The 25,117-nt window shown below is 46.3% G+C and overlaps 1 protein-coding gene and 1 long non-coding RNA gene across 4 annotated transcripts; both read right to left on the bottom strand.

Moving 5' to 3' along the window:
• Window positions 1-236: 236 nt before the first annotated feature.
• On the bottom strand, window positions 237-2,133 carry LOC113875571. Its single transcript, XR_003506287.1, has 2 exons — window positions 2,004-2,133; window positions 237-1,086 (listed from the first exon to the last, which is right to left on the bottom strand). It is a non-coding gene; the product is annotated as an uncharacterized LOC113875571 (long non-coding RNA).
• Window positions 2,134-7,844: 5,711 nt separating this feature from the next.
• On the bottom strand, window positions 7,845-22,368 carry ZNF550 (zinc finger protein 550). Of its 3 annotated transcripts, XM_027514049.1 has the most exons (5): window positions 22,243-22,329; window positions 19,847-20,060; window positions 19,387-19,513; window positions 18,494-18,589; window positions 7,845-10,088 (listed from the first exon to the last, which is right to left on the bottom strand). In XM_027514049.1, the coding sequence occupies exons 2-5, from the start codon at window positions 19,889-19,891 to the stop codon at window positions 9,082-9,084; spliced, it is 1,275 nt and encodes a 424-aa protein (XP_027369850.1). In that variant the 5' UTR covers window positions 19,892-20,060; window positions 22,243-22,329; the 3' UTR covers window positions 7,845-9,081. The 3 variants fall into 3 exon arrangements, with proteins under 3 accessions (XP_027369850.1, XP_027369851.1, XP_027369849.1); XM_027514050.1 differs by lacking the exon at window positions 19,847-20,060 and having other exon boundaries at window positions 22,243-22,368; XM_027514048.1 differs by lacking the exon at window positions 22,243-22,329 and having other exon boundaries at window positions 19,847-21,317.
• Window positions 22,369-25,117: the final 2,749 nt, after the last annotated feature.

Genomic DNA, 25,117 nt, shown 5'->3' with positions numbered 1-25,117 from the left:
TGCAGGTTGGTCCAGATCAAAAGTTCATGGTTTCACAAGATGGGGAGGTACAGGAGACCCACAATTAAAAGCCTCCTATGGAGAAGGAAATGGCAATCCACTCCAGTACAGAGGAGCCTGGCGGACTGCAGTTCATGGGGTTACATGACTGAGAACGCATGCATGAGGGTGGAAGGAGATTGGGTTGGTAGCAATAAACTGGTAGAATTAAAAAAAAAAAAAAACAACACCCTAAATCCAGGTTAAAAGCCCTTTGACATAAATGAGTCCACTTTATTTCACATTTCAGAACATTACTGAGTTGTCATGCCTTACAGTTTTCAAAGCAAATATAAATGTTTTCACAGTATATACACAAACTATATGAAAATAGCAGGCTTAAAAAAAACCACATAAAAACTGAAACAAGAAAACACTTAAGATACTGAGCTATCTATAAATTTTTTAATATATAAATAAGTAAATTCAACAAGTACTACAAATTAACGAGGAAAAGACTGAAAATCTTCAAAGACAAAATTCTCGTATGCCACTTGAGATCAGAATTACAAAACACATGAACATTAAAAAAAATTATTTTATTTTTCATTAGGAAAAGGAAAAGGCAACCAATCAGATTGATGAGACCTAAGTAAGTCTGATATTATCTAATGTCGGTAACACTACAGAAATTAATAAATATCATAAACCTTCATTAGGTTATCTATTAAAATTATTTTGCAAAAAGCATTTAGTACTACATAGCTCAGGTGGTAAAGAATCTGCCTGCAATGCAGGAGACCCCAGTTCGATTCCTGGGTCGGGAAGATCCCCTGGAGAAGGGAATAGCTACCCATTCCAGTATTCTGGCCTGGAGAATTTCAGGGACTGTATAGTCCATGGGGTCACAAAGAGTCAGACACGACTGAGCAACTTTCACTTTCACTTTTCATCATTTCCCCAAACCAAGGAAAGCCGACGTTCACTCTCACTACTGTTACTTTAAACCTTTGTTCCTTTGTGCAAACTTCCATTGATATATGCACCGCATAAACCCGTGTACCAATCAGAAAACACGTCAGGTATTTCTAAGTAGCCTTGCTATACCTGTCAAAAGCATGAAAAAAGAAGGAAGAGTTTCAAGAATGGAATGTAAAACTTAAGTTTGAAAATTCAGACCATATCAGTTCAGTTCAGTCACTCAATCGTGTCCGACTCTTTGCCACCCCATGAATCGCAGCACTCCAAGCCTCCCTGTCCATCACCAACTCCCGGAGTTCACCCAAACTCATGTGCATTGAGTCAGTGATGCCATCCAGCCATCTCATCCTCTGGTGTCCCCTTCTCCTCCTGCCCCCAATCCCTCCCAGCATCAGGGTCTTTTCTAATGAGTCAACTCTTCACATCAGGTGGCCAAAGTACTGGAGTTTCTGCTTTAGCATCAGTCCCTCCAAAGGACACCCAGGACTGATCTCCTTTAGGATGGACTGGTTGGATCTCCTTGCAGGCCAAGGGACTCTCAAGAGTCTTCTCCAACACCACAGTTCAAAAGCATCAATTCTTCAGCGCTCAGCTTTCTTCACAGTCCAACTCTCACACCTATACGTGACCACTGGAAAAACCATAGCCTTGACTAGACGGACGTTTATTGCAAAGTAATATCTCTGCTTTTGAATATGCTATCTAGGTTGGTCATAACTTTCCTTTCAAGGAGTAAGCGTCTTTTAATTTCATGGCTGCAATCACCATCAGACCATATAAATCTATACAAATAGATTCCTTGCGGAGAAAGGCAACTTGCAGGATAAAACTGTTAGTATCTTTTGTACCACAGCTAAGTGCACAAAATATGATATTGACATGAAAATGAGACAAACCAGCCAGCATGAAGGAAACCCCATGGACTTAACTCTGGGAAATTTTAAGTTTCAAACCAAATGACAGTGCTAGACTTTAACCTGCTTAATAATGACTTAAACACTTAAAAACCCACTGATATTGATACAGATTAACGGGCAACTCACTTGGGAAGCTGAATTTCAAAGTAGAATGCCAACGACTATGGAAAATTGAAGGAAGACTTCTCTGGTGATCCAGTGGCTAATACTCTGTGCTCCCAGTGCAGGGTGCCTGGGTTCAACCCCTGGTCAAGGAACTAGATTCCATATGCTGCATGTCACAACTAAGACCCAGTGCCATCAAATAAATAAATAAGAAAACTGATGGAATCTGAAAGTCATCAGCGGTGGCTAAAACTAAGGGATGAAATATTGATATGGATCAGTGTATTTACAAAGTTTCAAAATATCTTCTGAATATTTATTGGAAAGGAAAATAGTAATTCTAAAGTCAAGAACACAAACTTAAATAAGTGCCTAAAATGAATATAAACATTGAGAGGCATGGACATCACATGCCTCCTGATAAGAAGTACTGTGAAATATAACATATCACTCCTGTGGTTTCTCTGTTAAATAATACAGAGGTGAAATACAATCATTAGGGAACATCAGAAAAATAAAAGGAAATTTTACAAAATAAATGACCTATATTTGTCCAGATAATCGAGTCTAAGGAACTCAGTGAAACACTGATAAACTGTTTCATTAAAGGAATGCAGAGGGTAATGATAACTAAATGTAACATGCAATTTTGAATTTGGTCACAGACCAGGAAAAATGCTAAGGGACAATATTGGGATGAATGATGACATTTGAATATGGACTATGGATTAGATAATAGTATTGGAAGTCCCTGGTGGTGTAGTGGTTAGGACTGTGTGACTCCACTGCAGGGGGCACAGGTCTGAGCCCTGGTTGGGCAACTAGGATCCTACAAGCCATTTAACATGGCCCCAATTTTTTTTCTTAATTAGTATTTTACCAATATTGAACTTCCTGATTATGATACTACTCTAACATAAAATGTGCTCTTAGGTATAACATACAGTGAAGTATTCACTTGTACAGAGGCAAAATACTTCCAAATTAAACACAAATTGCTCAGAAATGCACAATAGTGTGTACGTGGAGACAATGATCAAGAAAAAGGTGCCAAACAGATACTTGTTTAACCTGGGTAAAATTTATGCAAGAATGTCTTTTGCTATTCTTGCAACTTTTCTAAGTTTGAAGCTATATGAAAAATTTTAAAAAAATATCATATAATCAATTGAAAAGATGCATAAAGTATAACTTGATGCTAATTCACCCATTTTTTAAAAGCAAAATATAGACTGGATTTCCTTAAACATCTAATCTATTAAAAAATTCTACAACATATACCATATACATGATGTTATACTTCTCTTAAGATCAGGGACTAAAGAAATATAATTGGTATCTTCTCTTTCAGCAGTACTCCATGGGAACTACTTAATTCTATATGAGAAAAAAATATATATGTATATATATATATTTGCATTAGAAAGGAAGACATAAACTGTCTTCTCTCACCTTGAAATATGTGCTAGAATGTTACCATCCATCTTAGTCCTAATGTGAAGTCTACTGATGTTGGAAATTGTCTGTGCCCCCTGCAGTAGAAGTGTAGAACCTTAACCACTGGACTGCCAAGGTAGTCCTTGTATGGCTCAATTTTTAAGTTAGTACTGATTAAAAAAACCCTTCAGGACAAATTTTAAGCACTCACATCCAATGCCAGAGCAAAGAAGTGAGTTCATGGTTCCAACTGTGAAACCCACATAAACATACCTACATGTTTACATCTGGACTCACCTAACATCCCTGGCACTTCTATTAAAAAACAAACAAACAACAACAAAAAAACTTCACACAAACAAGACTGGACAAGGAGACTCCTTCCCCTTTATAGTCATCTTAACTCAGATGTGTTTTATTTTACTGAATGGCTCAGATGGTATAGAATCTGCCTGCAGTGCAGGAGACCCGGATTTGATCCCTGGATCAGGAAGATTCCCCTGGAGAAGGGAATGGCTACCCACTCCAGTGTTCTTGCCTGGAGAATCCCATGGACAGAGGAGCCTGGTGGACTACAGTCCATGGGGTCGCAGAGAGTCAGACATGACTGAGAGACTAACTCTTTCACTCTTTCCATAGAAAGCTGCAGAGAGGGGACTTGGAAATGTCCGGTCCTCTCCCCAGGATTAGAGAGCCTGAAACAGCAGAAAGAGGAAAACACTAGTACTCACCTCAGAAGGTCACACCTGTACAGGACGATCACCTTGCTGTCAAGAGACAATAAAGAAAACAAACACACCGACAAACCACACTCAATACATCAGGCAGTGTGGCCCTTCAAAGACGTTGCAGATGAAGCCATTTCTGTTTCAAATCCTGCAATGTCTCCCCACTTCATTTAGAGTCAAAGCCAAGACCCTCATAGTGTTATGCAGTGTTTGCCTGCAAACAGAACCCCAAACCTCTCTGAAATAATCTCCTGTTATTCCCTCTTCATCACTGATTCAGCTGCATGACCTCCCTCATATGCCTCAAACATTCCAGGATATATTCCAGCCATAAAACCCTTGAACTGGACATTCCCTCTATGTGGAGAAAATTTCTCCTGATACCCACAGAGCCTGTGCCTTCTCTTCCAAGTCTTTGTATAAAAGCCACCTTCCTGAAGATGTCCCAACTTTATTTGATACACTTATGACCTGTCCTTATCCCCTCATAGCTTGGTGTGTATGGTTCAACTTACCCTGCTCCAGTTTTTTCCTTCAGTAATACTTATGACCATCCAGTTTTTTACACAGTTTATCATGCTGTTTATGTTACCTCTGCAGGGCAAGATTTTTTTTTTTCAACTTTTTTGGTTCAATGATGCCTTTCAAGTGCCCAGAACAGTGATTCAGGCATCTAAGTGAAAAAAGAATGATTAAAAAAAACCCACCTGAGAATGGAATCAAGAAAGAGTGATGCAGTAGGAAGCGGGAGAGAAGTTCAAGAGGGAGGGGACACATGTATACCTACGGCTAGTTCATGCCGATGTATGGCAGAAACAGACACAATATTGTAAAGCAATCATCCGCCAATTAAAAATAAATAAATAAATACAATTTTTTTTTTTTTAAAAGAGTGAGAGTTGGGGGAGGGAAGATAAATTGTGTGATTAGGATTAAGATACACAAACTACTATATATAAAATAGATAGCCAAGAACAACCTACTGTATAGTACAAGGAGCTATACTCAATATTTTGTAATAACCTGCAAGGAAAAATAATCTGAAAAAGAATGAATGTATGTATATGAATAATTAAATCACTTTTCTGTACATCTGAAACACAACATTGAAAATCAACTATATTCCAATAAAAATAAAGCCCCTAAGTGATGTGGATTAATTTATTTCCCACATTGCTAAATATCTTTAAAAAGACCCTGGTGAAGACTGAAAATGCAGTCTACTAACAGCCTTGAGTAATTGATCTGCATGCAACTTCTTTTCACTGAGGTTTGATGAATTTTGGAGTGAATTTCCCTAAATACACTAGCTGTTGCTATTTTTGCAAAATGTGTGCATGTTCATAAATGTACTTATTTTTAAACTTAAAAACATAAGAAGAGTGAGAGTATTGGGCATTTAGAACCAGACAGACAAGTATATTTATTAGAAAAAAAAAAATTCAAAAGCCTTTTGGGTGCAGATTTAATGTGGTGATCCTTATGCAGACCATTTTCTCCTTAAATATACATTATAAACACTGACATGACCAGATGATCAACACCGAAATCAGAATGATTATATTCTTTGCAGCCAAAGATGGAGAAGCTCTATACAGTCAGCAAAAACAAGACCAGGAGCTGACTGTGGCTCAGATCATGAATTCCTTATTGCCAAATTCAGACTTAAATTGAAGAAAGTAGGGAAAACCACTAGACCATTTAGGTATGACCTAAATCAAATCCCTTATGATTATACAGTGGAAATGAGAAATAGATTTAAGGGACTAGATCTGATAGATAGAGTGCCTGATGAACTATGGACTGAGGTTTGTGACATTGTACAGGAGACAGGGATTAGGACCATCCCCATGGAAAAGAAATGCAAAAAAGCAAAATGGCTGTCTGGGGAGGCCTTACAAACAGCTGTGAAAAGAAGAGAAGCGAAAAGCAAAGGAGAAAAGGAAAGATATAAGCATCTGAATGCAGAGTTCCAAAGAATAGCAAGGAGAGATAAGAAAGCCTTCCTCAGCGATCAATGCAAAGAAATAGAGGAAAACAACAGAATGGGAAAGACTAGAGATCTCTTCAAGAAAATTAGAGATACCAAGGGAACATTTCATGCAAAGATGGGCTCGATAAAGGACAGAAATGGTATGGACCTAACAGAAGCAGAAGATATTAAGAAGAGGTGGCAAGAATACACAGAAGAACTGTACAAACAAGATCGTCACAACCAAGATAATCACGATGATGTGATCACTGACCTAGAGCCAGACATCCTGGAATGGGAAGTCAAGTGGGCCTTAGAAAGCATCACTACAAAAAAAGCTAGTGGAGGTGATGGAATTCCAGTGGAGCTACTTCAAATCCTGAAAGATGATGCTGTGAAAGTGCTGTACTCAATATGCCAGCAAATTTAGAAAACTCAGCAGTGGCCACAGGACTGCAAAAGGTCCATTTTCATTCCAATCCCAAAGAAAGGCAATGCCAAAGAATGCTCAAACTACCGCATAATGCACTCATCTCACACGCTAGTAAAGTAATGCTCAAAATTCTCCAAGCCAGGCTTCAGCAACACGTGAACCGTGAACTTCCAGTTATTCAAGCTGGTTTTAGAAAAGGCAGAGGAACCAGAGACCAAATTGCCAACATCCGCTGGATCACAGAAAAAGCAAGAGAGTTCCAGAAAAACATCTACCTCTGCTTTATTGACTATGCCAAAGCCTTTGACTGTGTGGATCACAATAAACTGTGGAAAATTCTGAAAGAGATGGGAATACCAGACCACCTGACCTGCCTCTTGAGAAACCTATATGCAGGTCAGGAAGCAACAGTTAGGACTGGACATGGAACAACAGACTGGTTCCAAATAGGAAAAGGAGTACGTCAAGGCTGTATATTGTCACCCTGCTTATTTCACTTCTATGCAGAGTACATCATGAGAAACGCTGGACTGGAAGAAGCACAAGCTGGAATCAAGATTGCCAGGAGAAATATCAATAACCTCAGATATGCAGATGACACCACCCTTATGGCAGAAAGTGAAGAGGAACTAAAAAGACTCTTGATGAAAGTGAAAGAGAGTGAAAAAGTTGGCTTAAAGCTCAACATTCAGAAAATGAAGATCATGGCATCTGATTCCATCACTTCATGGCAAATAGATGGGGAAACAGTGGAAACAGTGTCAGACTTTATTTTTTGGGGCTCCAAAATCACTGCGGATGGTGATTGCAGCCATGAAATTAAAAGACACTTACTCCTTGGAAGAAAAGTTATGACCAACCTAGATAGCATATTCAAAAGCAGAGACATTACTTTGCCAACAAAGGTCCGTCTACTCAAGGCTATGGTTTTTCCAGTAGTCATGTATGGATGTGAGAGTTGGGCTGTGAAGAAAGCTGAGCACTGAAGAATTGATGCTTTTGAACTGTGGTGTTGGAGAAGACTCTTGAGAGTCCCTTGGACTGCAAGGAGATCCAACCAGTCCATTCTGAAGATCGGTCCTGGGTGTTCTTTGGAAGGAATGATGCTAAAGCTGAAACTCCAGTACTTTGGCCACCTCATGCAACGAGTTGACTCCTTGGAAAAGACTGATGCTGGGAGGGATTGGGGGCAGGAGGAGAAGGGGACGACAGAGGATGAGATGGCTGGATGGCATCACCGACTCAATGGATGTGAGTCTGAGTGAACTCCAGGAATTGGTGATGGACAGGGAGGCCTGGCGTGCTGCGATTCATGGGGCTGCAAAGAGTCGGACACGACTGAGCGACTGAACTGAACTGAATGATATTTTTAGTATTCCAATTTCTTACTAGTTCAAGTAGCTCATGACTCAAGCCTTCATATTTCTCACAAATAATTAAGTGCCTAATGGCTGGGGACAGCAGTGAACATATAAAAATAAAGGGCTGCAAGCTTTTTCTCTCCCAAGTACTGCCCCTCAAAAACAGAACTAACCAAAAACAGCAGCAGCCTTGGCAGGAAAGTCTGAAAGAACTTGCAAAGGCACTTTCGTTGTTTGTGATTCCCTGGTGGCTCAGATGGGAAAGAATCTGCCTGCAATGCAGGAGATCTGGGTTCAATCCCTGGGTCAGGAAGGTCCCTTGGAGAAGGGAATGGCCACCTACTCTAGTATTCTTGTCTGGAGAATTCTATGGACAGAGAAGCCCATGAGGTCACAAAGAGTCTGACATGACTAAGTGACGAACACTTCCACTTTTCATGTTTATAGTCTTCCTTTTCATCCCCTCCACCTCCTTGCTGTTTTTCTTTTTGGCCACACTGTGGGGCTTGCAGAATCTTCGTTCCCCGACCAGGGACTGAATCCAGGCCCTGAGCAGTGAGAGCACAGACTCGCAACCCCTGGCCCACATGGGAGGCGCCTTGTTGTTTTCCTTTTCAACGTAATGCTGAGATTGCCTCTTAAGTGCAAACCCAAGGGAGCCCCGGGGCTGGAGGCTGCTGTACCTGACAACGCCCCCGAGTTTGTCCCCTCTAGGCTTCCTCACAGGAAAAGCCCGAGCTCTGTGAGGTTCTGACGTGGCTCTAGCGTCACGCGTGGTGGATGACCTGACACAGAAGGTTTTCTCAAGGCAATGATCGCGTGGTTCCTCTTCACTACACCACCTCAGGTGGAAGGAGACCCTTCTCTTTGGCTCAGGTTAGTTGCAGGCTGTCTCTTCCTGGTGTGTGCTCTGAAGGGGACAGAGGGGGGCCCACGGGTGCCCAGGCTTCTCACTGAGTTTCTCTACAGCCTGAATCCTCCCATGACGGGGGCTGAAGGCTCCGGATATTTACTGCGTTCACAGGCGTCTCTCCCATGTGACCGCCTGTGGGTTTGAAGAGGGGCCCAAAAAGCCTTCTCCAGCGTTCTCTGCTGGGAAGAACTTTTCCCTCCAGCCTGGACCTCGTCCTTAGAGACCACGGGCGAGCGGCGGGTGAAGGCCGCCTTCTCAAGAGTGGACCCTCCGGTGCTGCAGGAGGTGTGACCTGCGCTTGAAGGCCTTGCCGCACTGGGCGCACTTGAAGGGCGTCTCCGGCGTATGGATGACCGAGTGCTGCAGGAGGTAGGTGCTCCGGTGGAAGGCCTTGCCGCACTGGGCGCAGGTGTAGGGCTTCTCGCCGGTGTGGACGCGCTGGTGCTGCTGCAGCTCCGAGCTGCAGCGGAAGGCCTTGGCGCACTCCGCGCACTCGTAGGGCTTCTCCCCAGTGTGGATGACGTAGTGCTGGATGAGGTGCGCTCGGCTGCTGAACGCCTTCTCACAGTCCTTGCACTCGAAGGGTTTTTCGCCGGAGTGGGTCCGATGGTGGCGGATGAAGGTGGAGCGGTGGGTGAAGGCCTTGCGGCACTGGCTGCACGTGTAGGGCTTCTCCCCGGTGTGCGCCGGCTGGTGCTGCCGGAGGTAGGACCTGCGCTTGAAGGCCTTGCCGCACTCGGCGCACTGGAATGGCTTCTCCCCGGTGTGGATGAGGTAGTGGCGGATCAGCGTGGAGCTCTGGCTGAAGGCTTTCCCACACGCGTTGCACTCATAGGGCTTCATGCCCGTGTGAATCCGCTGGTGGCGCACGAGGTACCATTTCCTGTTGAAAGCCTTCCCGCACTGCTTGCACTTGTAGAGGTGATGGCTGGGGGGGCCTTTTCCAGGTCGCTGTGGGTCACGTTCATGGAGAACATCCCCCCGAGAGACGCTCTTCTGGAACGCCCCTAAGTGCAGACCATCACCTGCCCCTAAACCGTCATCCTCAAGGCTCACCTTCCCCGGATGCGCCTCCTTGCCAGCATCCATCTCTGGCGTCTCTGGAACTCTCCGCGTTTCCAAGAGCCCTTGTGGAGCCCCGGCTCGCCCCAACCTGGAGTCCCAGGAAGATCCCAGAGTCAGGCTTCCCTGGAGCAAGGCTTCCTCAGATAAAACTGGCTGAGAACTGCTTGAGTCTCTGGGCTGACATTTTGGTCTGTCACCTGGAAAGAAGCCGATACATGAAGGCGGATTTTAGTGCTGCAACAGGGAAGGAACTAAAGCAACACTTCAGTGGACAAACGAGGATGAGAGCAGCACCCCTGACACCCGCTGTAGCTTTACGCCAACATAACCTAGATTTCCAATTGCCTTTTACGATCCTTGTACCTGACAGCACAAAAGGGGTGGGCCAAGGGCAAGCTGGGCTGGGAGACAGAGGACCTGGAGCAAGGGAGGGAGGGCAGTTTCAATAACACTGTCTGGAGAGCGTGTGCCCTGAGGATTGACGCCTTGGTTCTGTGAGAGTGCAGAAATATGCCACCTTGCGACGCTGGGAAGAAATAGCCCATCTTCCCTGAGACGTGGTGTGTGTGTGTGTGTGTGCGTGCGCGTGCGTGCGGGCGTGCGTGCTTGGTCATGGGTGACTCTTTATGACCCCCATGGACTGTAGCCCACCAAGCTCCTCTGTCCATGGGATTTCCCAGGCAAGAATACTGAAGTGAGTTGCCATTTCCTTCTCCAGGGGGTCTTCCTGACTCAGGGGTCGAACCTACATCTCCTGTGTCTCCTATACTGGCAGGCAGAGTCTTTACCACTGTGCCACCTGGGAAGCCTGTAAGCTGGGTCCTAATGCAGACACTGGAGTTGCCAGAAAGAAGGATGGGTACTGGGTTGAAATAGAAGAGTAAGTGTGAGTAGATTCACCCCTAGAAACTGCTTAAGAATTATAAGAAAATGGAATGTTACTCAGCCATAAAAAAAGAATGAAAGCATTTACAGCAACATGGATGAACCTAGAGACGATCATACTAAGTGAAGTAAGTCAGACACAGAAAGATAAATATCATATCACTTATATGTGGAACCTAAAAAAACCCCCAAAAGATACAAATTCAACTTATTTACAAAACAGAAACAGACCCACAGACAGAAAACAACTATGGTTACCAAAGGGGAAAGGGTGAGGAGGGAAGGATACATAGGAGTCTGGGATTACTTGATACGCACTACTATATATGAAATGGATAAACAACAAAGACCTCCTGTGTAACACAGGGATTACACTCAATATCTTGCAATACCCAATATAGGAAGAGAATCTGAAAAAGCATATATACGTGTGTATAACGCACTCACTTTGCTGTACATCTGAAACTACCACGACGGTGTAAATCAACTCTACTCCGATTTTTAAAAACAGGTGCCGAGAAGATGACCTGGGAGGTAATAAGTGTTGTCTAAGTAGCTGATGCTTCCCTGGTGGCTCAGTGGTAAAGAATCCATCTGCTAATGCAAGAGAAATGGGTTCGATCCCTGGGTCAGGAAGATCCGCTGGAGAAGGAAATGGAAACCCACTCCAGTATTCTCGCCTAGAGAATCCCACGGACAGAGGAGCCCAGCGGGCTACAGTGCATGGGGTCACAAAGAGTCAGACATGATTTATCGAGTTAACAAGAACTAAAACAAGTGGTTGATACACAGAACACTGAAAACAGTGCCTAAAAAAGAGAGAAAGAATTCCCTGGCGGCCCAGTGATTACGGCTCCATGTCCTCACTGCTGAGGACTGGGTTCAATCTCTGGAGATCCCACAAGCCTTTGTGATGTCGCCAAAAGGAAAAAAAGAGTTACAAAAAGAAAACAGCAAGAGAAGCCTGATGAAGGCAACACTACAGGGGCGGTTACAGGAAGGAGACAGTGAAAACCTCAGAAGGGGCAGAGGGACACACCAGGCCAAATGGTAGGAAACACAATTTTCCACTGCTAAGGGGCATTAATGTGGTGTCAGCAGGGAGGGCTCTGGAGTCAGAATGCCTCGGGTCCAGGTGTGGTTTGTGGGATGTTAGTTCCCTGACCAGGGATCAAACCCTTGCCGCCTGCAGTGGAAGCACACAGCTCTCTCCACTGGCCCGCCAGGGAAGTCCCTTCTCTCTTCTCTAAGTTACAATTTTCTCACCTGAGAGACGAGAAGACTGTTTCTCCAGCTGTCGTGAGGGTTAAATGAGAAAATGCCTGCAAAGCTCTTGGCACAGCTCTTGGCGCAGTATGAGTGTTTTCAGTGGTTAACTTTGTACATCAAGTTGGCCTGATGGTTGTGCCGAGCTCTTTGTCCAAATACCATTTGGCATGCTGCTGTGAAGGTACTTTTTAGGTACTACTGACACTGAAATTCTCAGACTGTGAGAAAAGCAGGTTCCCCTTCATATGTTGGGCCAAGTCCATTAATTCATAGCCTTCCAATCCGAAAGATAGGCAATGCCAAAGAATGCTCAAACTACCATACAATTGCACTCATCTCACATGCTAGTAAAGTAATGCTCAAAATTCTCCAAGCCAGGCTTCAGCAATACGTGAACCATGAACTTCCTGATGTTCAAGCTGGTTTTAGAAAAGGCAGAGGAACCAGAGACCAAATTGCCAACATCCGCTGGATCACAGAAAAAGCAAGAGAGTTCCAGAAAAACATCTATTTCTGCTTTATTGACTATGCCAAAGCCTTTGACTGTGTGGATCACAATCAACTGTGGAAAATTCTGAAAGAGATGGGAATACCAGACCCCCTGACCTGCCTCTTGAGAAATCTGTATGCAGGTCAGGGAGCAACAGTTAGGACTGGACATGGAACAACAGACTGGTTCCAAATAGGAAAAGGAGTATGTCAAGGCTGTATATTGTCACCCTGCTTATTTAACTTCTATGCAGAGTACATCATGAGAAACGCTGGACTGGAAGACACACAAGCTGGAATCAAGATTGCCAGAAGAAATATCAATAACCTCAGATATGCAGATGACACCACCCTTATGGCAGAAAGTGAAGAGGAACTCAAAAGCCTCTTGATGAAAGTGAAAGTAGAGAGTGAAAGAGTTGGCTTCAAGCTCAACATTCAGAAAATGAAGATCATGGCATCCGGTCCCATCACTTCATGGGAAATAGATGGGGAAACAGTGGAAACAGTGTCAGACTTTATTTTTGGGGGCTCCAAAATCACTGCAGATGGTGATTGCAGCGATGAAATTAAAAGATGCTTACTCCTTGGAAGGAAAGTTATGACCAACCTAGATAGCATATTCAAAAGCAGAGACATTACTTTGCCAACAAAGGTTCGTCTAGTCAAGGCTATGGTTTTTCCTGTGGTCATGTATGGATGTGAGAGTTGGACTGTGAAGAAGGCTGAGTGCCGAAGAATTGATGCTTTTGAACTATGGTGTTGGAGAAGACTCTTGAGAGTCCCTTGGACTGCAAGGAGATCCAACCAGTCCATTCTGAAGGAGATCAGCCCTGGGATTTCTTTGGAGGGAATGATGCTGAAGCTGAAACTCCAGTACTTTGGCCACCTCATGCGAAGAGTTGACTCATTGGAAAAGACTCTGATGCTGGGAGGGATTGGGGGCAGGAGGAGAAGGGGACGACAGAGGATGAGATGGCTGGATGGCATCACCGACTCGATGGACATGAGTCTGAGTGAACTCCGGCAGTTGGTGATGGACAGGGAGGCCTGGCGTGCTGCGATTCATGAGGTCGCAAAGAGTCGGACACGACTGAGCGACTGAACTGAACTGAACTGAAGAGCAAAGACAGGGGCGGGAGGTAGGAGGGAAGGCCAAGAGGGAGGAGAGGTATGTGTGCCAATGGCTGATACATGTTAATGTATGGCGGAAGCCAACACAACATTGTAAAGCAATTATCCTCCAATTAAAAATACATAAATTCTTTTTAAAAAAGAGAGAGAGAAAAGACTGAGATGCCCTAGGAGGGAAGGAATTCTGCCTCCAGACTTAAGGCTGCAAGCATCTACTCTCCCAGCTTTCTGGCCTGCCCTGCAGATTTCAAAATCTCTTAGCTCTCACAATCATATGAAGCCAGATCAGTAGAATAGATCTCAGTGGACACATATCTCTTTTGGCTCTGATTCTGTGAAGCAGTCTAATGTCAGTATCCTCATTGCTTTAGGGGGCAGTTAGGATAACAGCAACTCCACCATCCAGGACAAGCCATCTTGTTCTACATGCCAAACAAAGAAGCCTCAGAAGAAACCAACCTTGGTGACACCCAGCCTCGAGAAACGAAACTGCTGTTCAAGGCACCCACTCCCATCCTCAGAAAGAAACAAAGAAAATCTATCCACATTCCCGGCCCATGCACCAAAGAAAAAAAAAAGAAAATCTATCCACAATGACAGTGTCAACAGTGGGGACCGCCATAGGAGCAGCTACTGACAAGGATGGGGACCCAGAACCGGCCACAGTCCTGGAAATATTCTAAATTTTAGGTGCAGTAAAGGATACTTCAGTTTATATGTACATTAAAAAGTAAAGCTGAAAAAAAAAAGTGAAGGTGAAATCCCCCTCCTGGGCACATATCCAGACAAAACTCTAGTTTGAAAAGACATGAGAGAGTCAATTTTTAGGTAGGCTAATAAGAACTCTGGGGTACCTGAGGAGGAGACAGGGGTGTGGAGTCCTCAAGGAGGAGAAAAGGACAAGCTTTTCTTTTCCACATTCCTTAGTCTTAGTCATAGAAAACGTTTTTCTTTAACACAACTAAACAACTCAGCTTCAACTCTGTACTAAGGATTGTGTAACAACAATGTATTCTGCTTGAGGAGAGTTTCTCCTTCTTGAAAACCTTCTGACTAATCCTGTTCTCTTAAAACGTATATTATGGATTATGGCACAAAGTGAAGAGGAACTAAAAAGCCTCTTGATGAAAGGGAAAAAGGAGAGTGAAAAAGTTGGCTTAAAGCTCAACATTCAGAAAGTGAAGATCTTGGCATCTGGTCCCAACACTTCATGGGAAATAGATGGGGAAACAGTGGAAACAGTGTCAGACTTTATTTTTTGGGGCTCCAAAATCACTGCAGATGCTGACTGCAGCCATGAAATTAAAAGATGCTTACTCCTTGGAAGGAAAGTTATGACCAACCTAGATAGCATATTCAAAACCAGAGACATTACTTTGCCAACAAAGGTCCGTCTAGTCAAGGCTATGGTTTTTCCAGTGGTCATGTATGGATGTGAGAGTTGGGCTGTGAAGAAAGCTGAGCACCGAAGAATTGATGCTTTTGAACTGTGGTGTTGGAGAAGACTCTTGAGAGTCCCCTGGACTGCAAGGAGATCCAACCAGTCCATTCTAAAGGAGATCAGCCCTGGGTGTTCTTTGGAAGGAATGATGCTAAAGCTGAAACTCCAATACTGTGGCCACCTCATGTGAAGAGCTGACTCATTGGAAAAGACCCTGATGCTGGGAGGGATTGGGGGCAGGAGGAGAAGGGGACGACAGAGGATGAGACGGCTGGATGACATTACTGACTCGATGGAAATGAGTGTGAGTGAACTCCGGGAGTTGGTGATGGACAGGGAGGCCTGGCGTGCTGCGATTCATGGGGTCGAAAAGAGTCAGAGATGACTGAGTGACTGAACTGAACTAAAGATCTTTCTATTGTTAGTTCTAATCCTGTCATTAGTTCTATTGTTAGTCTATTGTTAGTCTAATCCTAACAGAAGCAGAAGATATTAAGAAGAGATGACAAGAATACACAGAAGAACTGTACAAAAACGATCTTCACGACCCAGATAAACACGATGGTGTGATCACTGACCTAGAGCCAGACATCCTGGAATGGGAAGTCAAGTGGGCCTTAGAAAGCATCACTACGAACAAAGCTAGTGGAGGTGGTGGAATTCCAGTTGAGCTACTTCAAATCCTGAAAGATGATGCTGTGAAAGTGCTGTACTCAATATGCCAGCAAATTTAGAAAACTCAGCAGTGGCCACAGGACTGCAAAAGGTCAGTTTTCATTCCAATCCCAAAGAAAGGCAATGCCAAAGAATGCTCAAACTACCGCATAATGCACTCATCTCACACGCTAGTAAAGTAATGCTCAAAATTCTCCGAGCCAGACTTCAGCAATATGTGAACCGTGAACTTCCTGATGTTCAAGCTGGTTTTAGAAAAGGCAGAGGAACCAGAGACCAAATTGCCAACATTCGCTGGATCATGGAAAAAGCAAGAGAGTTCCAGAAAAACATCTACCTCTGCTTTATTGACTATGCCAAAGCCTTTGACTGTGTGGATCACAATAAACTGTGGAAAATTCTGAAAGAGATGGGAATACCAGACCACCTGATCTGCCTCTTGAGAAATTTGTATGCAGCTCAGGAAGCAACAGTTAGAACTGGACATGGAACAACAGACTGGTTCCAAATAGGAAAAGGAGTACGTCAAGGCTGTATATTGTCACCCTGCTTATTTAACTTATATGCAGAGGACATCATGAGAAATGGTGGACTGGAAGAAACACAAGCTGGAATCAAGATTGCTGGGAGAAATATCAATAACCTCAGATATGCAGATGACACCACTCTTATGGCAGAAAGTGAAGAGGAACTAAAAAGACTCTTGATGAATGGGAAAGTGGGGAGTAAAAAAGTTGGCTTACAGCTCAACGTTCAGAAAAGGAAGATCATGGTATCCGGTCCCATCACTTCATGGGAAATAGATGGGGAAACAGTGGAAACAGTGTCAGACTTTATTTTTTGGGGCTCCAAAATCACTACAGATGGTGACTGCAGCCATGAAATTAAAAGACACTTAGTCCTTGGAAGGAAAGTTATGACCAACCTAGATAGCATATTCAAAAGCAGAGACATTACTTTGCCAACAAAGGTTCGTCTAGTCAAGGCTATGGTTTTTCCTGTGGTCATGTATGGATGTGAGAGTTGGACTGTGAAGAAGGCTGAGCGCCAAAGAATTGATGCTTTTGAAGTGTGGTGTTGGAGAAGACTCTTGAGAGTCCCTTGGACTGCAAGGAGATCCAACCAGTCCATTCTGAAGGAGATCAGCCCTGGGATTTCTTTGGAAGGAATTATGCTGAAGCTGAAACTCCAGTAGTTTGGCCACCTCATGTGAAGAGTTGACTCATTAGAAAAGACTCTGATGCTGGGAGGGATTGGGGGCAGGAGGAGAAGGGGACGACAAAGGATGAGATGGCTGGATGGCATCACTGACTCAATGGACGTGAGTCTCCGTGAACTCTGGGATTTGGTGATGGACAGGGAGGCCTGGCGTGCTGCGATTCATGGGGTCGCAAAGAGTTGGACACAACTGAGTGACTGATCTGATCTGATCTGAATCCTGTCATCTTAAAATGCAAATTGTGGGAGCGGGTCTAGTAAGATCTTTACAACCTTGAGACATTCTTTTGCAGATCTTTTTCTTCTCTTGTATTTCTTAGTATATAAGTCCCTTTAGTATTTGTTGTAAAGCTGGTTTGGTGGCACTGAATTCTAACTTTTGCTTGTCTGAAAAGCTTTTGACTTCTCCACCAATTTTGAATGAGATGAGACATTCTTTTGATTCACTGTAATAACCAATTAAAAAGTATATAGCTCTCTTGCTAAGGCTGGCAAGAGGGGCACTCACTGTCCCGCTTCTGATATCTCTACGCCAGAAGCTTTCTCCGTCAGTTTTTCATTTTAATAAAACTCTGCTACACAAAAGCTTTTGAGTGATCAAGCCTGGTCCCTGGTCCTGAAGCTAAATCTTTGGAGGTCGTGAATGTGACATCGCTCGCCGCAGGCTGTCAGACACACCCCCGTGTCCACCGCTCACCGCAGGCTGTCAGACACACCCCCCGTGTTCACAGCGGCACTGCTCACAACAGCCAAGACACGGAAGCAGCCTGATGTCCATCGGCTGCTGAATGGATGAAGACGTGCTGCTTAAATACAGCGGAATATTACTCAGCCGTAAAAAGGATGAAATTATGCCATTTGCAGGAACACAGATGGAACCGTGTTGATCTTATGCTTTAGTGAAATAAGTCAGACAGAGAAAAACAAATGCCGTATGGTATCACTTATATGTGAAATCTAACTATACGACACAAAAGAACTTGTCTATGAAACAGAAACAGATTCACAGACGTGGAGAACAGACTTGTTGTTGCCAAGTGGGGCAGTGATGAGGGGGAAGACTGGGAGTTTGGGATCAGCAGATGCAAACTATTACATATAGGATGGATAAGCAACAAGCCCTACTGTAACACCTCGAACTATATCGGATGTTCTGGGATAAACCATAGTGGAAAAGAATATAAAGAAAGAATATACAGATGTGTGTAACTGAGTCACTTTGCTGTACAGCATAACTAGCACAACACTGGAAATCAACTGTACTCAATTTAATAGAGAAAATTAAAGAAGAAAAAAATAAGGAGGAGGCGGTGTCTGGATCTCTAAACAATGGTGTGGTCCCGAGCTGGCCAGCTGACGCACACTAAACCTCAATGTGAGAGAAACCTCCAGATCCCATGAAGGGCTTCACATGGCAGCTCAGAGGCACCGGTCCCCGCACGTTCTGAAGGCTGCCATGAGCCAAACTGGCCAGCAGCTACCAGCTCCTACCTGGGCTGGTGCTATGCGGGAGGCCTCTGGTTCCTGTCCACAGCTTCTGCCCATGCTCCAGCAGGTGGATCAGCTCTGGTTTGGGAATTGGATGCCCTGTGGATGGAGCAAGAAACAGGATACAGGTGTTTGATGAGAAGAATGAAAACCTCCACCCTGTCTGGGACTCTGTGACAGGAAAAGGAAGACCACGAATGTAGCTGCTCCCAAAGTAAATAAAGTGCTGATCTGTGACCTGGAACCAAGGGCGCACACACCACTCCAGGGCTGCCACTGCCGTAGAGGGCGGGGTTGTCTGTCTGCACAACACCTGTGCCCTTGAACGTCATCACTGGAAGCCAGCCCCACGCAGGGGCACAGGACAGGACCCTGGGAAGGGGAAGCTCCTTCCGGAACGTCTTTGATGATTCCTCTAAGTCACCCTGTGCTTCAGAACCACCCAAGGATGCCTAAGCCCAACCTTAAACCAAAAGAAACAAAATTGCTCAGGGTCACATCGAGGCATCAATAGTTCTCAAGTCCCGGGTGGCAGTGATGTCAAATGCTACGGAGGGCCTGCCTGACTCACCTTCTCTTCAGAGAACAGCCCTGCTAACTGTGGGGACGTGTGACCCCACCAGGTTGGGGCAATCAGTTTCCCAGCAGAGGAGTCAAGAACAGGGACCTCAGACTGAGCCTGAGGGTGCTGAGCACTGGGATGAGGGCTGGTGTTCAGAGGGACACTGCTTCTATCCCTCTGATCCCTGCTACATACACAGATCAGGCAGGAGGAGGAGGGGCCAGCAAACTGCAGGGCCCGTGGGGAGCAGGAAAGGTGACTCCTGTGACCTTCTGATCAGCCAGAAACCAGGAGGAGCCTGGGGTCCCTACAGGTCTAAGAGCTGAGCACGTACCCAGGGAGACCAGGAGCCCGCAGGTCTCCAGCATCACCTCCCGGAACAGGGTCCTCTGGCCCAGGTCAAGTTGTCCCCACTCCTCCCGGGTAAAGGTCACGGCCACATCCTTGAAGGTCACCACCACCTGGAGGGTCAAACACAGCAGCACTGGTGATGTGCACTTGGGTGGGATCAGGCCTGTCACCGTGGTGCTGGTGAAGGTGCAGAGACCCAGGCCTGAATCATGAGGCCTCTGATGGCCAAGTTCTGTGCTGGGTTCAGGGGGAAGCAGATGCAGCCTTGGGACATAAAGCAGTTGTGGCTGAGAGGAAAGCCTCAGGTGCAGGAGGCCACGGGAGAGGACACAGACAGTGGTGTTCCACGAGGTCTGGGGGCAGAGGGAAGTGCTCTGGGAAAAATGCTCGAGACGTAACTCCAACAATGGCCACAGCAGCGACAGCACCGGAGCTGCCCTCACCCTGTCTGAGGGCCTGCCCAGGCGGAGGGCTTCACACGCTGACATTCAAGTGACTGCAGATCCCTTGCTCTGGGCCAGAGATCCAGGGTTCAAATGAAGAGTCTGAAGTCTGACGCTGGCAGTGTGACCGTAGGCACAACATCTTTTCATTTCTCCAAGCATCAGTGTCACCATCAACACTATGCTCATTCCCACTGTGCCGTGATTCTGAGAACTAAAGAGATAATAACAGATGCGGGAGGACCCGCACAGTGAAGTGCTCCACGTCCTTTGTGACTTTACTAATCCCCCCACAGCCCTCGAGGGAAAGGTTATCATCACCTCCCTGTCTCAGCCAGATCTCTAGGTCCAGGGAGCCCTAGAAAGTCACCCATAACCTCAGATTTAAGTTACAGAAGTAGGGAAATGCTCTGGTGGCCCAGTGGTTAGGACTCCATGCTTTCACTGCCAAAGCCCAGGGTTCGATTGTTGGTTGCGGAACTAAGATCCCACAAGCCATGTTGCATGGTTAAAAAAAAAAAGGAACAGAACTGGGAACTGAACATCCATCCAGCAAAAGAAAGCAGAGAGTTACCAGAAGATGGGCAGGTGGGAGCCAGGGGTACCTCAGCCAGAAGGAAAATGGCCAGGAAAGGACTATCCTAAGAGGAGACACGAGGCACAGGGAGAGGGGAGAGATCCGGGATCAGGGCCCCAGACAAAGGGAAACGCAAGGGCAAAAGCTGCACACCAGGCAGAAATGAGTGCAGTGAGCACGGGAAGAACGGAAGGGGGAGAAGCATGGAGGAGCCCACAGGGCAGATCCAGTAGAGCCGTGTGGGCCAGGGCAGGAGACTGTATTTATCGTAGGTGTGCTGAGAGCACCTGAGTGGGAGGCTCGTTCATTCCACCATTTTCTGAGCACCTGTTATAAGCCTGGGCCATTCCAGGTCTTGGCAGAGAGCACTACAGGCGCTCGAGTTCTAGGGCTGGAAACAGATGTTAAATGAACAACTAAGTAAATGAACAACAATGTCAGAGGGACCAAAGGCTTCCAAACTCAAGGAAACCGAGCCGGAAGGTTGAGAAGGTGACCGCCTGCTTGTGACTGGGCACCAGGGAGAGCCTCTCTCAGGACAGCCGACGGGACTGAGTCTGAAATAAAGAAGGGAACCAAGTGGATGGGAAATTAACAAATAGGACGAGTCCTGACAGTGATCAGGACTGTGAAGAGGGCACTCAGGGCAATGGCTATGCAGTTACCCAGGACCTCGTGTGCTTTTATGTACAAAGGAACCCCACATTCCTGTACACCATCATACCTGACCATTTGAAAGGACTCACTCTGGCTGTAAACCAACCAAAACCCAACTGCCACTTCTGAAGTGTGTGTGTCCTATGTCAGGCTTAGAGTGACTCTGTGAGACCCTGTGGACTGTAGCCTGCCAGGGTCTTCTGTCCATGGGATTCTCTAGGCCAGAATACTAGAGTGGGTTGCCATGCCCTCTTCCAAGGGATCTTCCCAACCTGAGGATTGAACCTACATCCCTTACATCTCCTGCACTAGCAAGCAGATTCTAGAGCCACCCGGGAAGCTTAAAGGTAAATTCCTTGGCCTTTTGGGCTCCCAGCTGGTCCTGACACCTTTTCTGTCCTAGCAGAGCAGCAATGCCCTAACTGCTGCAGGCTACTGCTGCCTTTTCCCCAGCCCAGCCCTTATCTTTATGGAGGATACAGGACAGGGAAGCCAAGGATCAGATTCCCCCAGGGATGAGCCTCTGCCATCAACACGGGCTCAGGAGGCACCTCCATGAAAAGAGAGCCAGAGTGATGCTCCCTGGACCACGCTGGGCACTTGGTAATACATGTCATCCACGTGCCTTTTCTAGTTCCCTAATCCCAGGTGGAGGAACTTTAATATAAAAGCCAAGCACAGGAACTATCCTGGAGAGCCAGTGGTTAATAATCCCCTATTCAGGGGACACCAGTTCGATCCCTGCTCGAGGAACTAGGATCTCACATGCCTCACGACTCAGCCAAAAAAAAAAAAGTCAAGGGCAGCAACGAAAGTTACTCAAGGTCCTAGACTCGGGAAGGGGCGCGGCCTCATCACGCAGAAAAGTCTCGGGACTGTGCGGCCTGCGCTCCGCCCTGCGGGTCCTTCCACGCCACTGGAGTGGGCTTGGAGGGAGGAATTCTAGAAGGCACCTCTCTCCCTTTTACTCGGCGTCCCAGTGACTGACAGAAATAGGATCCACCGTACGGAGGCCCTACCCTGGGCTCCCACACGGAGCACAAGCGACCCTCTCCCGAGGCTCCGAGACAGTGTCCTGCAGAGGACAAGGCGACGAGACACAGGACACCGCCGTCCAGCACCGCAGTGGGTAGGTCCGAACGGGTGCGCGTCGTCCACTCACCGGCGCCGGGGTCAAGAGCGCCGCCATGGCACCGCGGGGAGTGCAGGATCCCGCGACCGCGCCGGCGAGCGGCGGGGCCAGACGGCTTAGCTGACCCTGCGCCAGGTCGCACAGAGGCGTACGTGGGCCTGCCTTGCTGTCCTCGCCGCTCCGTCCCCAAAGCCCGGGAAACAGTCACCAAAGACAGACAAAACCTCCCCATCAACAACCAACAGCCTCCCTGGCGACGCAGGAAGTCCTGCCCCAGAAAAGGCGGACCGGCAACGCCCCCTTCTGTGATATTATCCTCGCGTCCCTCCCAGCCCCCGTAGAGCATAGCCTTCTGGGTAATGTAGTCCTGCTTCCGTCCGTGAAGGGGCTGCTGCTAAATCGCTTCAGTCCTGTCCGACTCTGTGCGACCCCATAGACGGCAGCCCACCAGGCTCCTCTGTCCATGGGATCTTCCAGGCAAGAGCACTGGAGTGGGGTGCCATTTCCTTCTCTAGAGCATGAAAGTGAAAAGTGAAAGGGAAGTCGCTCAGTCGTGTCCGACTCTGAGCGACCCCATGGACTGCAGCTCTGTCCATGGGATTTTCCAGGCAAGAGCACTGGAGTGGGGTGCCATTGCCTTCTCTGCCGGGAAGAGGAATCCACTCCTTCTGGGAGCCAATGGCCCAGAGGCCTGGAGACTGAAGCGGGCAAAGGGCCTACAGAGACTCCAACCAAGGAGACGAGGCATTGCATGTTTCTAAGCAAGTGGACGTACTTATTGTAAATTTTTTAAACTTTGTGTTCTGCTGCTTCACCATCGCTCAAGTGATGACTGAGCTCAGGCACGCCACTCAGGGTACACCCTCATTCAGGGTACACCAGAGTGATGAAGCCGTGGCTCCCGGAACTAGCTTCCCTTCTTGTTCTCGCTTGTGACTAGTGACATTCCAGTGCACCAGTGAAGTCCCTTCATGGCATTTGCCTGTAGCCCTCAGGATCCAACAATAACGGTGGTTGTCTCGGGGCCCTCTTTGTCTCTGGGCTTTCCTTCTACTAAGTTGAGCGGGCTCCCAGGATATCATGTGTGTGAGAGCTCAGTTGCTTCAGCCATGTCTGACTCTTGTGACCCCATGGACTGTGGCCCATCAGGCTCCTCTGTCCATGGAATTCTCCAGATAGAATACTGGAGTGGGTTGCCATTTATTTCTCCAGAAGATCTTCCCCACCCAGGGTTCCAACCTGAGTCTTCTGCTGTCTCCTGAATTGCAAGCAGATTCCTTACCCACTGAGCCATCAGGGAAGCCCACAAAGAAGCTATAGGGGACTAAAAATAACTGTGTACATGTGAAGTTAGGACAAGTTATAAACAGTAAGATGCCAAAAAACCAAACACCCAGGTATCTCTTCTGAGGTGTCTGCAGCAAAAGCAGGGCACTATGCATGAGCCCTGCCGAAAGTGCCACCGAGGGTATGGGCAGGCGACCTAAACTAGTTTCAAATGGATTGGGACAGATACAATTAAAAAAAAAAAAACAAACAACGAGACATCTGAAGAGAAGAGCAACTTACTAAATGCTGTTTCCTACTAGGATATTGACTGCATGATCACAGTCTGAGCATGTGTGCAAAGGGGGCAACTTATCCCCACTTCCCTGGTGATCCAGTATTTAAGAATCCACTTGTCAATGCAGGGGACATGGGTGCGATCCCTAATCTGAGAAAATTCCACATGCGCAAGGCAACCAAGCCAGTGCACCACAACTACTGAGCCTGTGCTCTAGAGCCCTCAAGCTGCAGTTACTGAAGGAAGCGCCTAGAACCTGTGCTCCACCTGTGCTTTCACTAAGTGGAGGGTGAAAAAGCTGGCTTAAAACTCAACATTCAAAAAGCTAAGACCATGGCATCCGGTCCTGTCACTTCATGGCAAATAGATGGGGAAACAGTGGAAACAGTGAGAGGCTTTATTTTCTTGGTCTCCAAAATTACTGCAGATAGTGACTGCAGCCATGAAATTAAAAGATGCTTGCTCCTTGGAAGAAAAGCTATGCTCAAACTAGACAGCATATTATAAAGCAGAGACATTACTTTGCCAACAAAGCTCCGTTATAGCCAAAGCCATGGTTTTTCCAGTAGTCATGTATGGATGTAAGAGTTGGACCATAAAGAAGGCTAAGTGCTGGAGAATTGATGCTTTTGAGCTGTAGTGCTGGGGAAGACTCTTGAGAGTCCCTTGGACAGCAAGGAGATTCAATCAGCCCATCCTAAAGGAAATTCAGTTCTGAATATTCATTGGAAGCACTGATGCTGAAGCTGAAACACCAATACTTTGGCCACTGATGTGAAGAACTGACTCACTGGAAAAGACCCCAGTACTGGGAAAGACTGAAGGCAGGAGAAGGGGCCAACAGAGGATGAGATGATTGTGAGTTCGTTTACCTCAGATTGGGACTTGAACCCAGCCAAAACCCAGTTTGGTACTTGAACCCATGTGGCTAGGACTCAAACCCAGCCAAAACCTTGCTTGAGATTCAAACCCATGTGGCTGGGACTCAAACCCAGCCAAAACCCACTGTAGCTGGTTTCAGGATCTAATGAAGCTCAGGTTCTTGATGTCTCATAACAGAAAGAATTCAGTGATGACAAAGTGATAGGTAAGAAGTGGATTTATTCAGATTCAGAGAGAAGCACACTCCACAGACAGAGTGTGGGCCATCGCAGAGGGTAAGTGTGGTCCTGAAATGTGGCATGGTTAGTTTTTATAGGCTTGATAATTTCACATGTTAATGAGTAGGAAGATTATTCCAACTATTTTTCGGAAGGGGTGGCGATTTCCAGGATTTGGGCCACCACTCACTCCTTGGTCTTTTGACAGTGCCTTGGAACACTCGTGGCACCTCTGGGTGTG

This window comes from Bos indicus x Bos taurus, chromosome 18, assembly GCF_003369695.1.
Source record: "Bos indicus x Bos taurus breed Angus x Brahman F1 hybrid chromosome 18, Bos_hybrid_MaternalHap_v2.0, whole genome shotgun sequence".
Lineage (NCBI taxonomy): Eukaryota > Metazoa > Chordata > Mammalia > Artiodactyla > Bovidae > Bos > Bos indicus x Bos taurus.
This window is presented reverse-complemented; position numbering and strand designations above follow the sequence as displayed.

Bases quoted from the DNA above. Each gene is read 5' to 3' on its own strand.
- ZNF550 (XM_027514049.1), bottom strand. From the start codon at position 19,891: ATGTCAGCGTGTGAAGCCCTCCGCCTGGGCAGGCCCTCAGACAGG. The intron at 19,514-19,846 runs GTGAGGGCAGCT...TTGACCCTCCAG, and splicing joins TGGGCAGGCCCTCAGACAGG to GTGGTGGTGACCTTCAAGGA. The intron at 10,089-18,493 runs GTAGGAGCTGGT...GCTTCTTTCCAG, and splicing joins CCCGCATAGCACCAGCCCAG to GTGACAGACCAAAATGTCAG.